Source organism: Suncus etruscus, chromosome 7 (genome assembly GCF_024139225.1).
Source record: "Suncus etruscus isolate mSunEtr1 chromosome 7, mSunEtr1.pri.cur, whole genome shotgun sequence".
NCBI lineage: Eukaryota > Metazoa > Chordata > Mammalia > Eulipotyphla > Soricidae > Suncus > Suncus etruscus.
The window spans coordinates 31,406,703-31,420,669 of NC_064854.1; the positions used below are offsets into that span (position 1 = coordinate 31,406,703).

At 37.5% G+C, this 13,967-nt stretch overlaps 1 protein-coding gene and 1 pseudogene across 2 annotated transcripts in view; one reads left to right on the forward strand and one right to left on the reverse strand.

The window, feature by feature from the left end:
- The window catches only part of RAB18 (RAB18, member RAS oncogene family), a 31,856-nt gene extending 18,244 nt beyond the window's left edge, over nt 1–13,612 (forward strand). Inside the window, exons 3-7 of one of the 2 annotated variants that reach the window (XM_049777825.1) lie at nt 1,442–1,503; nt 8,580–8,652; nt 9,581–9,699; nt 9,808–9,874; nt 12,319–13,612. In XM_049777825.1, coding sequence (XP_049633782.1) covers nt 1,442–1,503; nt 8,580–8,652; nt 9,581–9,699; nt 9,808–9,874; nt 12,319–12,494 — 497 coding nt within the window. In that variant the 3' untranslated portion in view covers nt 12,495–13,612. The remainder of the gene's footprint in view (nt 1–1,441; nt 1,504–8,579; nt 8,653–9,580; nt 9,700–9,807; nt 9,875–12,318) is intronic. The other variant, XM_049777826.1, reaches the window with a different exon arrangement.
- LOC126013594 (SAP domain-containing ribonucleoprotein-like) lies at nt 5,341–8,220 on the reverse strand (annotated as a pseudogene).
- Nucleotides 13,613–13,967: the final 355 nt, after the last annotated feature.

Here is a 13,967-nt window from a genome sequence, read left to right on the forward strand (position 1 = left end):
TTCATCTTAGTCGGGACTGCTCTGAATTAATTATGACAAGCTAATACGATCTTTTGGAAGTTTCTTTCCAAGCTCTTTGAGCTAATGTTTTCCCTCTAGTCACGAGGCTGGACTGCATATTATTTTTGATATTCTTTAAAGACATGTGGGCAGTTACTGTTCATTTAAGCCAGATGGCCTATGTCGACTCCTTTCCCTAGCAAGCAAGCAGTTTATTTGGGGGTGGTTGCTGTAGTGAAACCTTATGTGACTTTGTATGAAGTTCTTCTTTTTACATAAATTAGTACTTACACAATACATTTACAGAACTTTGAACATCCTCTTTTACTTAGGAAAATTTCTAGAAAAAGTTTTTGACAATTGGTCTATACATTTTCTTCTTGAAATGATGCAGTAGGAAGTAATTGCTGGTAAGCTTACTTAAAATGTAGTGCTTGTTTTAGGACAGAAGCAAACACAACAAAGACAAGAAGTGGGTGGACCTTTATTTATTTATTTATGTATTTATTTATTTTCCTGGGTGTTTGGACCACACTTGGTAATCAGGGCTTTACTCGTGGCTCTGTTCTCAGGGATCAGTCCTAGCAGGATTCTGGAAACCATTTATAGTGATGGGGATTGAGTTTGGGTCCAGGGATTGAGTTTGGGTCTGTTGTGTGCAAGGCAATTATGTTACCAGTTAGCTCTTTATTATTGCTCTGGCCCCAGGCTTTTTATATTTTTACCAGTCCTACAGGCATCTTGGAGCCAAGACCTCAGAGGGATATTAAATACTCATCTTTTTGTTTGTTTGTTTTTTTGCTTTTGTTTTTGGGCTACACCCAGTGACATTCAGGAGTTACTCCTGGCTCTGCGCTTAGAAATCACTTTCTGACTGGCTCGGGGACCATATGGGATGCCAGGGATCCAACACTGATTGGCCACATGTAAGATAAACAAACACCCTAACTGCTGTACTATGGCTTTGGCCCAGAGTAATGAATAGTCTTAATAACAGACATTTAGAGAGCCCTCTGAAACTGCCCCAGAGCTATCATCTGCTAGACCAAGACCAGTAAATCCAAGAGTTTTTGCGGTTTGTGTTGCTTCTCTTTTGAGAGCTATCTGGGTCTATATATGGAGTTGGCAGATAGGTAGACATGGCAGTGGGTCAGGGTCATGTCTGAATTTTTTAAGTTAATATTTTAAAAGAAATATAGGTAGGTAAGAGAATTTTACAAGTATATGAATTTTATTTAACCTGAGGAGGTACATCAGCTACTGAATTTTAGTGGAACTTTTATCTTTCATCTTGTATTCACAATAATAAGTATTGGTGGTATGATAACAGGCATTTGAATTCATAGAAGGTAGATTTTCTCTTTTTTTTTTTTTTGGTTTATTTGTAAATGATATCAAAATATATTAAACAGATTCTTATGAAAAATTTGATTTCTTCCAGGTGTTGACTTTAAAGTGAAAACAATCTCAGTGGATGGAAATAAGGCAAAACTTGCAATATGGGTAAGAATTTTAACATATATTTTTAAATAAATATTAAACTTTTTAGAGAGGAATAAATCAATATAGTGTTCAGAGATGAATTGAAATTTTCTATTAAATAGCCTTTTGGAGATTTTATATTTGTCAAAGGATAACAATAGATAAATCGTTTAATTAGGTAATTAGGCAGACTTATTTTAAATGTTTTACTTATATTAAAACAATAATCTAGGCTGGAGTGATAGGACAGTAGGGAGGGTGTTTGCTTGCATGCAAACACAATAAAAAACAATCGATCTATGGGGCCAGAGAGATAGCACAGCGATAAGGCGTTTGCCTTAGACGCAGAAGGACAGTGGTTCGAATCCCGGCATCCCATATGGTCCCCGAGCCCTGCCAGGAGCGATTTCTGAGTGTAGAGCCAGGAGTAACCCCTGAGTGCTGCCGGGTGTGACCCCCCCCCAAAAAAAAAAAAAACCACAAAAAAAAACAATCCATCTGGTTTCAATTCTCAGCATTGTACATGCTCCCCCATCTCTCCCCTCCCCCCCCCCAAGTCTACCTGGAGTGATTCCTGAGTGCAGAGCCAGGAGTAACTCCCTGAGCACCTCTGGGTCTAGCCCAAAAATAAAAAGCAAACAAATAAACCAAACAAAAACCTTTAGATATTAAACAAAATGAATATATATTAAACCCCATCTTCTGGTCAGAGAGAGATCATTATTCGTGAATATGTTTAAAATTTGGGACTTTTTGGGGAGATACACCCAACTGTGCTCAGGGGTTTCTCTCAGGAATCACTCCCAGTAGTACTGGGATTTGGGCGCGCCTGATAAATACCAGGGATTGACCCTGGGTTAGCCATATGCAAGGCAAATATACTCTACCTATTGTACTATTGTTCCAGCCCTGAATGTGTTTAAAGTTTTAGAAGGTTCTACCTAGACTAAACTAACTCTAAAAGGCAGTTTTTGTGGAGAAGGCAAATATTGAACTTTTTTTCCATGTTTATGTTAGCTTTGGTTTTTATTTTTTAAATAAAAAGTGCCCAGTCTTTTTATTAAATTTTTTGAAAAACAATTATGGTGCTGTGATTTATAAAGTTGTTGATAATGCAGTTGTTTTAGGCATTAATTAAACGTTCCAATATCAGTCCCTGTACCAGTGAGACCTTCCTTGCATCAATACCCTCATTTCCCACCACTACTCCAACCTGGCCCCTTGTAGACACAAACAAATTTACTTCATATTGCATGTTACAACACAGAGGCAAATGGAATTAACAAAACTCAGTGAGTTAATATGTGATAATTTATATCTTACAGTGGTGTTACTGAAGTTAGTGTCTGAGTTAGTGTCAACTTACTGTTGAGTGTGCAACTATTACTGTGCTGGTTAAGTGCTTGTTGAACCTTCTGTGATATTGTTTAGACTCATTGAACTTGGTGCTCATTAAGCTCTTCTATGCAACTTTCCCATTAACATTGCTGTGATCCTAATGGGCCGGCAATTCTGTGAAATTTGGAGGTTTAGCCCTGTTGCTGCATATGTGAGCACAGGGTCCAAGAGCAATATGGTACAGTTTGGTGCAGGGCAGTTTGATGAGGTTCATTTGTGGAGCTGGCTGAGTTGTTTTTATATTGGAGAGTGTTGGTGTGGCTGCAAGATGTGGTGCCTTCAGACAAAAAGGGAATGTGCCTGTCTTCATTGCAAGAAGGTCCCACTATTAGAGATTAGTTGTGAAACTGGGACATTTCTACTGACAAGTGGCTGGCTTCAGTCTTTACTTTTCAGTTTTATGTGAACCCAATCTTTCAATAACTACAAGTTACTGTAGTTCTGAAAAAGGTGACATTAATAAGATGCTCTATGTCTATATTTCTCTGCCCATCTCTATTTCTTGCCTATTCCTTTCCCCCTCTCATTTCTACCTTTCTAATCAAATATATTTTACATGTATGGTGTAAAAGATACTAATTTATAATTTACACTTATATTAGATTATCAAATAGAATAATATATTCTTATAACATGATGTAATAGAACTGGTCAACATTTCCAAAATTGAGACATTCCAGCAAGGTAGTTATATCCCAAATACTGTCTGGGCAGCAATTACAGATTTAATTAGTGACTTCTCATGCTGTGTATGATCTCATTCATCTTTTAAAGTTCTCTGAATGGTATTCTTACACACATCTTTTCATATAGAATAGGTAACTTTGTAAATGTGTCTATGGTTTTGTTAATTTTTTCTGTCCAATACAGTGTTACACGATTGTGTTCCCAAGTGGAAGAAGGTACTCCCCCACAGTAGGAAAAAGTGTTCCCTGAGGGGTTTATATGAGGTATCGGTTTTGGGTAGGGTCCACGCTTCCCTCTCTACTAGGGAAGTGAGTGGAAAAGTTTAGTTTGATGAAGTCTGCTAGGACCATCTGCACCGTATAGAACTTGTATTGCATCAACCCCATGAAGAGTAGTCAGACCATAACCTTGATTCTACTTGTACAGCCTTATGTGGGAAATGATTCTTGCCACCTGCTTTCTTAGGGAGTCATTGAACTGAGGCTGGAATGAGCATTTGCTCTTTGCAGGAAAGGAGAGTCAGTCCTAAATCTTACCCAGGCCTTTTCAGGTCTGCAGACTTACCTCAGAAAAGAATTTCAGGAGATGAATTGTGAGGTAAGACAAATGTATTTGGGAAACAGTGGACAGTAAGAGAGAGACACCTACATGAGAGAGAACATGGGCTTCTTTAGATTGGAGAGCAAGAACACATCCAAAGCAGGCATGCAGGCTATTTCTCTTGAATGGGGAAAAAATATCCTAAAGTTAGGGAATATTATTCTCCGACATAGATGCAGGCAAATGTACCAGAAGGCAAAAGAAAGGAAATGCACGTTTCAGGCAGTGATACAGGCAGATGTGTACCTTTTCCTCTGCCAAGATAGTTTATATAATTTTCCCAAATTGCTCCCCAAATTTTGTTGCTAAGATGGTTGTCAAGATGGAGGATTTAGGCTATTCATAGTCTTCTGACATTCTTAGTATGGCCTTTCCTCCAACAGTACAACATCTCTGCCCAGGGGGTCCAGCTCTGCTCTGGGCCTGGAATTAATTCTGCATTAGTTTTGCTGGATAATTGAACTAGACTTGCAGTCCTGATGTTTTATGTTTTGTTTCATTCATTCGTTGCATTGAAGCTGATCACAGTGAATACAACCAAAGGAAACAAACTCATATTCAAGTACTTTCTGATAGTTCTGGAATTTAATTACTGAACTATGAAATGTTTATTATGCAAGTAGAATTATTTCTTATTATAATAAAAACCTTGGATTGCAATATTTTGTTCTTGGTCTGCTATAATTTAAATCATATTACCTGCTTTAGATTTCATGTCTACTTTATAGCTCTTATTTTAATTTTTATTTATTTATTTGTTTGTTTATTTATTTATTTGGTCTTTGGGCCAAACCTAGTGACACCCAACGATCTCTCCTGGCTATGTGCTCAGAAATCGCTCCTGGCTTGGTGGACCATATGGGACGCCAGGGATTGAACCTAGGTTTGTCCTGGACCAGCCACGTGTAAGGCAAATGCCCTACTACTGTCTATCACTCTAGCCCAGCTTTTATTTTTAATAAGCAAAATAATACTTAAAAGTCCCAACTCAACACACTGAAAGTTGAAACAGCAGTGAATCAGATTGCTGCTCAAGTTTGCAGATGTACCTATGGTACTTGCTCCCTCATTATGAGGTATCATGTAGGCACATGACCGTGCATTTAGATACATATGTGACCAAGAAGAATGAGAGAGATGAAAACCAATGGAGAACATACAGTAAAAACTTCATCAGGCAGTTACAAAGCATTCTGTTCTTTTGCTTTTCTTAATCTCTATGTCATCTGTTGTTCTGGTTCCAGCAGAAATTTTAATAATTCCAAATTGCTCCTTTTTTTTTTCTAATTTCTCTTCATCTTCATACTTTCTGGAGATTGAAGAAACATTCAGACCAAATCTTTGCTTTCCTTTCTTTAGCTTATCCAGGTTAACCATAGGTTTGGAGTTAGATGACTGCCCTTTTAATGAAACTAAAAAAACCCAAATCTAGCTACTCAGGCAACTTTCTTATTCTTCAAACTCACAGGTAAATTGAAGTTCAGCTCTTTTCGACATTCTGTGGTATTTCAGGTATAATTTTTACCACTTTATTCTCTGCTGCCACATCAACTTTAGTTGATTGTAATATATTTGTTTCAGATTAGTGAGAGCAAAATCATTAAGAAAAAATACAGCAAATTTGTGAATTATTGTATCTCCAATGAGGTTGTTAAGTCATTGTCAGAAGATTTAGTAAACTCTTGGTTATAGTTGACAATTCTGTTACTTCATTTGTTTCTGAACAGTAAGTGACTTCAACTACACATTGATATCTAAATATGTGTTCCTATGGAGTCGAAAGTATTAAACAAAAATAAAGTTGTTACTGCTGCATGATCCAGTGATTCCAAGAACTATTGCTGTTACTGTGCTTTTGTGGGCGAGTTTAGCTGCCAGGTCTACTGAAGTATGAGAAGGAGGGGGGAAGATACTAAAACTCACTCCAAAAATGTCCTGGAGCAATAAGCCCAAATACTGGCATACCTGGAGTTTTGGTGAGATTGGTGTCTCTGCAGAGAGTTGCAAGGGAATGGTGAAGCAGGGCCATTGGCAAAGTGGTGATTGTGGGTGCTGCTGGGGTGACTTTAGCAAGGGAGTGATTTGGCCTGCCTCCCCAGATTGCCAGTTTTAAGCTGGGCACATCAACTTTTTTCAGAGGGTTGTTCTTCCTCTTTTACAAGTAGTTCTAAAGGCTTTGGTTCTTCACCCACTATTTCATCACCTTCCTTTGCCTCCTCTTCAGCATGCTCTTCAGGTTATGCCTGAAGCCTCTTGAGATCTTGTTTATATTATTTCCTTGTTCTCCAATTCAAAAGCAAGACATTCCTGCTTCAGCTCAGTAAGCTTCAGCTTACTGACAACTGCATTGTCTTTGTCCAGCTCTTATCACACACACACACACACACACACACACACACAAAAGCAAATAAGAGGCCAGTGAGTTGGCACTAGAGGTAAGGTGTCTGCCTTGTAAGCGCTAGCCAAGGATCAGGATCATGGTTCTATCCCCCATCGTCCCATATAGTTCCCCCAAGCCAGGGGCAATTTCTGAGTGCTTAGCCAGGAGTAACCCCTGAGCATCAAAGGCGTGTGGCCCGAAAAACCAAAAAATAAATAAATAAATAAATAAATAAACAAATAAATAAATAAATTGAATTAATTTTACACATCAAAGGCAGTTTTTGCAAGAAATTGAATGTAAATAAGTTATTTTTCAATTTTCTTAGAAATTTCATTTTCACTTCACCATGGATATGTTTGTTTCAGTGGTAAGAATATGAAAGTAAGGATATTCTGCATCTTTGTGCACTGATTTGGGAAAGAGTCTTGTGCTAAATGGCTTACTTTAATGGTTACTTTGCTCATAAGTTTCTCTTCTGGGACTGTTACAAAAACACTGTGCCTATTGTTTGTTACTGGTTTTAAGCTTTCCTTGGACATGCAAAGGAACTTACTAGGCGGTTGCAAGAGCCTGTCAGTGCTGGTTTAAAGTTTCTTTCTAATCTCATAAAAACCTAGGTTATTCACCCTATGGTGAGCCTCTGCTTACCCCATAGCTACATTTACATTTTTACAGCCATGACACTGGTAGCTAAGTTGACACTTGCCAAATGCTTTAGTTTTTGTTAGGCTATTTAAGTCTAGCTGACTGAAACTTTGACTTAAAAGGCTGGATAATAAATATTTAGTTCACCCTTAAGGCAGTGCAGCTGGCTGTATTAACTGAGTGGATCTGACTGTTCCCATATCATTGTTTTTAAGAGACCCTTAGATAAAACAGGTGGCAACGGATTGCAAACTTTGCAAACTGCTACTTTCTATAATTTTAGGCCTTGAAGCCACAGGCAAAAGTGATAAGAAAGAAGACTGTAGGAAAGGATACCAAAAGTAGAGAATTAACACTTTATTTCTTTTTATTTCTTTGTTTGTGTCTTTGGGGGCCACACCTGCTGACGCAGGAGTTACTCCTGGCTGTGCACTCAGAAATCGCTCCTGGCTTGGGGGACCATATGGGACACTGGGGATTGAACCCAGGTCTATCCTGGGTCAGCTGCATGCAAGGCAAATGCCCTACTGCTGTGCAATTGCTCATGCCCCTCCTTTTTTATTTCTCAACAGAAATTGAGCAGTTAGCCTATGACAAGAATCATTGGGGTTAATTAATAATTAGAAGGCTTAGGGGCTTAACTGGTGATTAGGCCCCTAGAAGTCCTTTCTCATGATTTGCATTTCCTAACTCTTGTACTTCTGTGTTCTCCATCACTGACATAAGTCAGAAACAAATAGTAAGGATGGTTTGGTTTTAGGCATCATCAAAAAGGAGATACGTAGTTAATACTTAAAACAGGTTTACCTAAAAATGACCTAATAGGATCCCTTATTCTTTTCAAGACAGTAGCGTTTTGGGGCTAGAGCCATGGGTTGCTTGCGTTGCATGTGGCCAACCTGGGTTCAATCCTTGGCATTTTATCCCAGATGGTGCCCCAAACACTTCCAGGAGTGATTCCTGAGTACAAATTTCTGATGCTTTGCTGTTCTGGGGCTACTTCCCTTGTTGTGCTTGAAGTGCATGTGGTACAGGGAAATCTTTTGGGGATTGGACCCAAGCATCAGCATTTGGGGATTTGGTTATATTGCTAGAACTGAGAACCACGACTCTCAGTGAAATAGGTTTCATGTGTGAGTAAAAAAAAAAAAAAAAATCCTAAATTCTCAATGGTACAAAATCTTTATGAATCTACTTTTTAAAGAGATGACTCAGTATTTGTTGTAATTACTACTTGTAACACAAGAATTTATTTAAATTTCAAGTGTTAAATGAACCTTGTATTGCTAATCATTTTAATAATGCTGCTTTTCTTTCCCTCTTAAATTGGTATATTAAAGTTTTATTTCTTTAATCCATTTTAATAATTGATTGCCACATGAAGGATACAGCTGGTCAAGAGAGATTCAGAACATTAACTCCCAGCTATTACAGAGGTGCACAGGGTGTAATATTAGGTAAGTTTTTACTTTCATATATTGTTTAAAATTATTTTTTATGAAATTTCTGATTTTCTTATTTGATGCTCAATAAGTTTATTTTCACTTAAAAATAGGGTGGTTGTTATTATGTAACTTAAAGTCATACAACGCTAATATATGTTTAATCATGTAAAGTGTTTTGTCAAAATAATCTAGCAGTTGGGAATTTCTCCCTGCATAAATTGCTTCTTGAATAAAGTTTCAGACTATCTTATTTGACTTCAAAACCCATTTTGGAGAGACTGAGAGTAAGAGATTGAATAAGATTAAGAGACTGAGGGGCTGGAGCGATGGCACAGCAATAGGGCATTTGCCTTGCACGTGGCTGACCCAGGACAGACTGTGATTCTATCCCTGGGCATCTCATATGGTTCACCAAGCCAGAAGCGGTTTCTGATCACAGAGCCAGGAGTAACCCCTGAGTATCACCGGGTGTGCCCCCCCCCAAAAAAAAATGATTTAAGAGATTGAGAGTAAGTCCACATGTATATGGGCTCTCTGACAGTATTACCATTGACTGATCTAATATTTGTTGTACTTTATAAAGGAAAGAGTATATTTGTTTCCTAATAGACTGTTTTACCTGTCCTGAAATAGAGTACTTTATACTATACTGTTCTATAACCACACATAGTTTTAGAACAAATGTATTTTTTCATTGCAATTTGTGGAGAAGTGCTTTTCTCATTATTTGTGGAAATAAGTTATAGATTAGTTAATCAGTCACAGGGAGATTTTCCAATATTGTGGTGTGACTTTATAATAAGTGCATACCCTGGCACCAAGGGAGGGATGGAGAGAACAGTTTTATACAGTAAAATTAGCCCCTACTTGTATATCAGATAGCTGTTACCAGATATCTAATGCTGCTTTTTAATGCTTATTTAATCCATGACTGTTTCAGTTTATGATGTCACAAGAAGAGATACTTTTGTTAAACTGGATAATTGGTTAAATGAATTGGAAACATACTGCACGAGAAATGACATAGTAAACATGCTAGTTGGAAATAAAATTGATAAGGTAAGAAGTCACATTCTTGGCATTTTGGTTCATTGGTTTAGGAAAATGTTAAATTTCATGTGTTATATCCTGTGGTAGATTTTCCTAAACTTTGCATTTATCTTTTAGGAAAATCGTGAAGTCGATAGAAATGAAGGCCTGAAATTTGCCCGAAAACATTCCATGTTGTTTATAGGTAGGTGTGTGAATATTTATACTTTGATTATTAATGAGGAATTTGGAGCTTTTTTTAAGCTTTAATTTGTGAGATAGGGGGCCATTAGCAAGTGGTTTTCAGACACCATGGGGTTGCCTCCAGTGATTATGGCCATTGGCTCAGTGGTTTAGTGTGAGATATGAGGATTTGCTGTTGCTTGGCCCTGTGTAATGCCAGGAATTGCCCAGTTCTTTCTGGTGGAGTCCTGGAGCCTCCAAGTTTGTATCCAGTAGGGCTGGAAGACAGAGATAAGGGCAAGTTTGGGTAGGGCTTGGGGAGCCAAGAATTCTGCTTAGAACAACTTTCAGATAATCAGTTGACATGTTTGCAGTTTGCATGTAAGGTCTTAGGAATGGACATGTCATTATGGATAAAATGGGTAGAAAAGCACTAACAGGATATTGCAACAATTAGATCAGCAGACTGAGGAAGTGTCAACTAATAAAAATGGTGAGGGCATGTTTGTTGGAGGAAGAATACTGGTGTGTTTAAGAAGTCAAGGTAACAGTGTCTTTGTTTTTATATATTTAGTTAGTTTTTTGTGGGGGCACCATATCCAGCAGTGCTCAGGGGTTATTCCTGGCTCTGTGCTCAAGAGCTACTCCCCTGGCAGTGCTTGAGGACCGTATGGAATGTTGGGGATCAAACCCAGTACAGCCTCATGCGAGGCAAGTGCCCTCCTTGTTGTACTGAGATCTGCAACTTTGGAAACAGTGTCCTCAAATGCTCATAGATTCTTTATAAGATGAGAACATTGGATTTCTCAACATAGAGAATTTTGGTGTTCTTTACAAGAATAGTCTTAATAGAGTGATGAGAACAGAAACCTAATTGAGTCACTTAATGAGAGAATGTGAGACACAAAAGAGGTAAAATCTTGTGTAGCTAACTCAAAAAGTTTTGCTTAGAAAGATAATAGAAAAACTGAATACTGGAGTAATATGTGGGCTGGAAGGTGGACAGGCTTATTTATGAATTGGTAGGCATTAATATGGAAAATGATTTTGGTGGACTTGGGCTGACTGGTAGGCTCTGTATAGAGGATACAGGATGTTTTAGTGCATGATAAGAAGGGGGTTGTAACCAGGCAATAGAAAAGGGTTAGTTCAGGGGTCCTCATATTTTTTTAAACGGGGGCCAGTTCACTGTCCCTTAGACCGTTGGACTATAGGTTTTTTTTTTAAAAAACAAAAACAAAAAAAAACAATAAAACAAATTCTCCTATGCACACTGTACATCTTATGTTGAAGTTGAAAACAAAAATACAACGTTTAAAATGAAAAACAAGTACTGTTAAATCTACTGATCTTAACAGTATTCCAATGGGAATTCTGGGCTTGTTTTTGGTGGGTCGTAGTTTGAGGACCCACACCCAAGACTGAGAAGACTCATGAGACAGAGAGGAGTGGAGTCGGAGATTGCGGCACGCATCCCCCACACACATGAGCACTGTGGACCCAGGATGAGTTAGCAGCTGAGAAGGACAGGCAGCAGTGGCTAAAACACTGCAGGCCAGATATATGTCCTCAGCAGGCTGCATATGGCTTGTGGGCCTTGGTTTGAGGATCTCTGCCTAGGTTAGTCCATTGCATCAAGAGTAAAGCTAGACTATAAGGATGCCTATGTGGGTAGGCTGGTAAATTTGTAGGTGGTCAGTAATTCATGTCAGATTGCTTCTCAACAACAACCAAAAAAACTAGATTGCCAGTACAGATAAAGGAGTTTCACACAAAGAAAAAAGTATCACCAGGGGAATGTAGGTCTGGGAAAATGCTAAGTGTTCATGTGCATTTCATGAACATAAATTAAAAATGGGATTAGCCTAAATTTCTTTATTCTAGAATGAGAATACCTGTATCAGAGGCTAGTTTTAATAATTGCTGAAAAATTATTTAGATATAAGAATGTCTTAGGAAAAGACCTTTTTTTGCAGAACATTTGACTTTGGGAGTTGCAAAGAAAAACTTTAAAATAAATTGGTCGTCACAAAAAATGCTTTATAGTTTACTATCACAAAATCTTGGGTATATATACTAGTATATTTGTGGTTAGAATTTTAATAACTGGGGACCAGAGCAGTGACACAGGGTATAAGTGCCTTGTGTGCACTAGCCAAGGAAAGACCACGGTTCGATCCCCCTGCGTCCCATATGGTCCCCCAAGCCAGGGGCAATACTGAGCATATAGCCAGGAGTAATCTCTGAGCATCACCGGGTGTGCCCCCCCCAAAAAAAAATTTTTTTTAATAGCTCTACTTAAACAGTCAGAAGATACTTTCTAGTAATAAATCTGGTGAGGAGAAATTGTTTTTTTATATATTGCCAACTGATACTTATTCTGTAAATAGTTTTCCAGACAAAAATGTAGGAATGTGGTCAGGAAAGAAAATACTACATGCTTTTTTTTTTATCTTTTACTTTCAGAGGCCAGTGCAAAAACTTGTGATGGTGTACAGTGTGCCTTTGAAGAACTTGTTGAAAAGATCATTCAGACACCTGGACTGTGGGAAAGTGAGAACCAGAATAAAGGAGTCAAGTTGTCACATAGGGAAGAAGCCCATGGAGGAGGAGCTTGTGGTGGTTATTGCTCTGTCTTATAAACTCTGGGAAACTCCATCTCTTGCATATTTGATCAGATAGTGACATCTTTCTGTATATAAACTCTTCAACTGCTATTTTAGGGACCTTGCAGTTTGCACATATTTGTTTTGTATCATGGCAGTAAATATTTGCAAGAAATCCCACTCACCTGCTTTCCCAGGTAAATGTTATGTTTATGGTAAGCATGCAATTTGTAGTCTTTTTTTTTTTTTTTTTTGGTAACATAAAATAGATGTACCTTTATCAGTACATTTGATTTTATGATTTACATTTATCATGTGATTGAAAAAATCCACCTATCTAGTGTATGTTGATACCAAGTTTTCTTTTGGTCTCCTTTTCACATAAATACACCTATTAATTACTGAATTAATTGGTATGTAGAATTCCTAGAACCACTGGAAGATATACAGGTGCCATCAAACCTGGCAGATTCCATTTCAGGTTCAACCAAGAGCATGATTCCACAGCTTTCTAGGATGTTTGCTGAGAGATTCTTTTTTTAGTACCTAAGCAAAAATCTTTTCTCCGAATGTAGTCCAGGCCAACTTATAATTTAATCTTATTTGTTTTGATGATGCTTTTAAAAATAGTGTTGATATATTAAAGAGGTTTGATCTTTTTAACTTCAATGAATATCTCTGTTGCCTAATTGGAGTTTTATTTCTGTGATGTACATTGGATTCATGAGCCTCTGTGCAGCATTTTTAGTTATGTGGTGTTAGGCAGAATAGCAATAAGGTTTTCCCTCATTTTGGTTTTAGAAGGACACAGATAGTGTGTTATGTAACTCATGTACTTACACTTACAACACCAACACCTTATCTCATAAATGGTGTGTGTTCAAGTACCTCAACTGTAGCTTGTGTAATGTGTACAAATATCTGTCTTATGACTTCCATAACTGATTAGTTAATACTCGAAAACCTATATCTGTGTCTTGATAGTTGGGGAAAGAAGAACACTAAAATAACAATTTGAGAGAGGCATATTGCCTCCTGAGTTTGATGTGTGTGGGAAAATATTATTGCAATGAAAGTCTTGGTAATTTACTGTAGCAAGTAGCCAGTAGTTTATCAAAACCAAATTGTATATACTAATAAATCTTTTTCCACAATCCTCAGTTTTCTAAGCTCTTGCTATTGTACATTGTATATCTTTATAATTCATGTTCTATAATTTACTTTGACCTTTACTTTTTTAAGCTCCCAACTAACTAATTTATCCTTTTAGGCTGGTAACTATAATAACCCTCAGTAATATTTTGATAATGATTTCTGGGAAGTTTGTTCTTTGTATACAATTGCAAATGATAAATATTTTGTAGGTCACCCCTACAATAACATATGATAATGGATTTATTTTAACTTTCTTTCAAAATTGTACATCATCACATAAAAAACTTTCCATTCTAACTTGGTTTATTTTTGTTAGACTACTTCACATATGATTAAAGGTTTTATACACTCTAT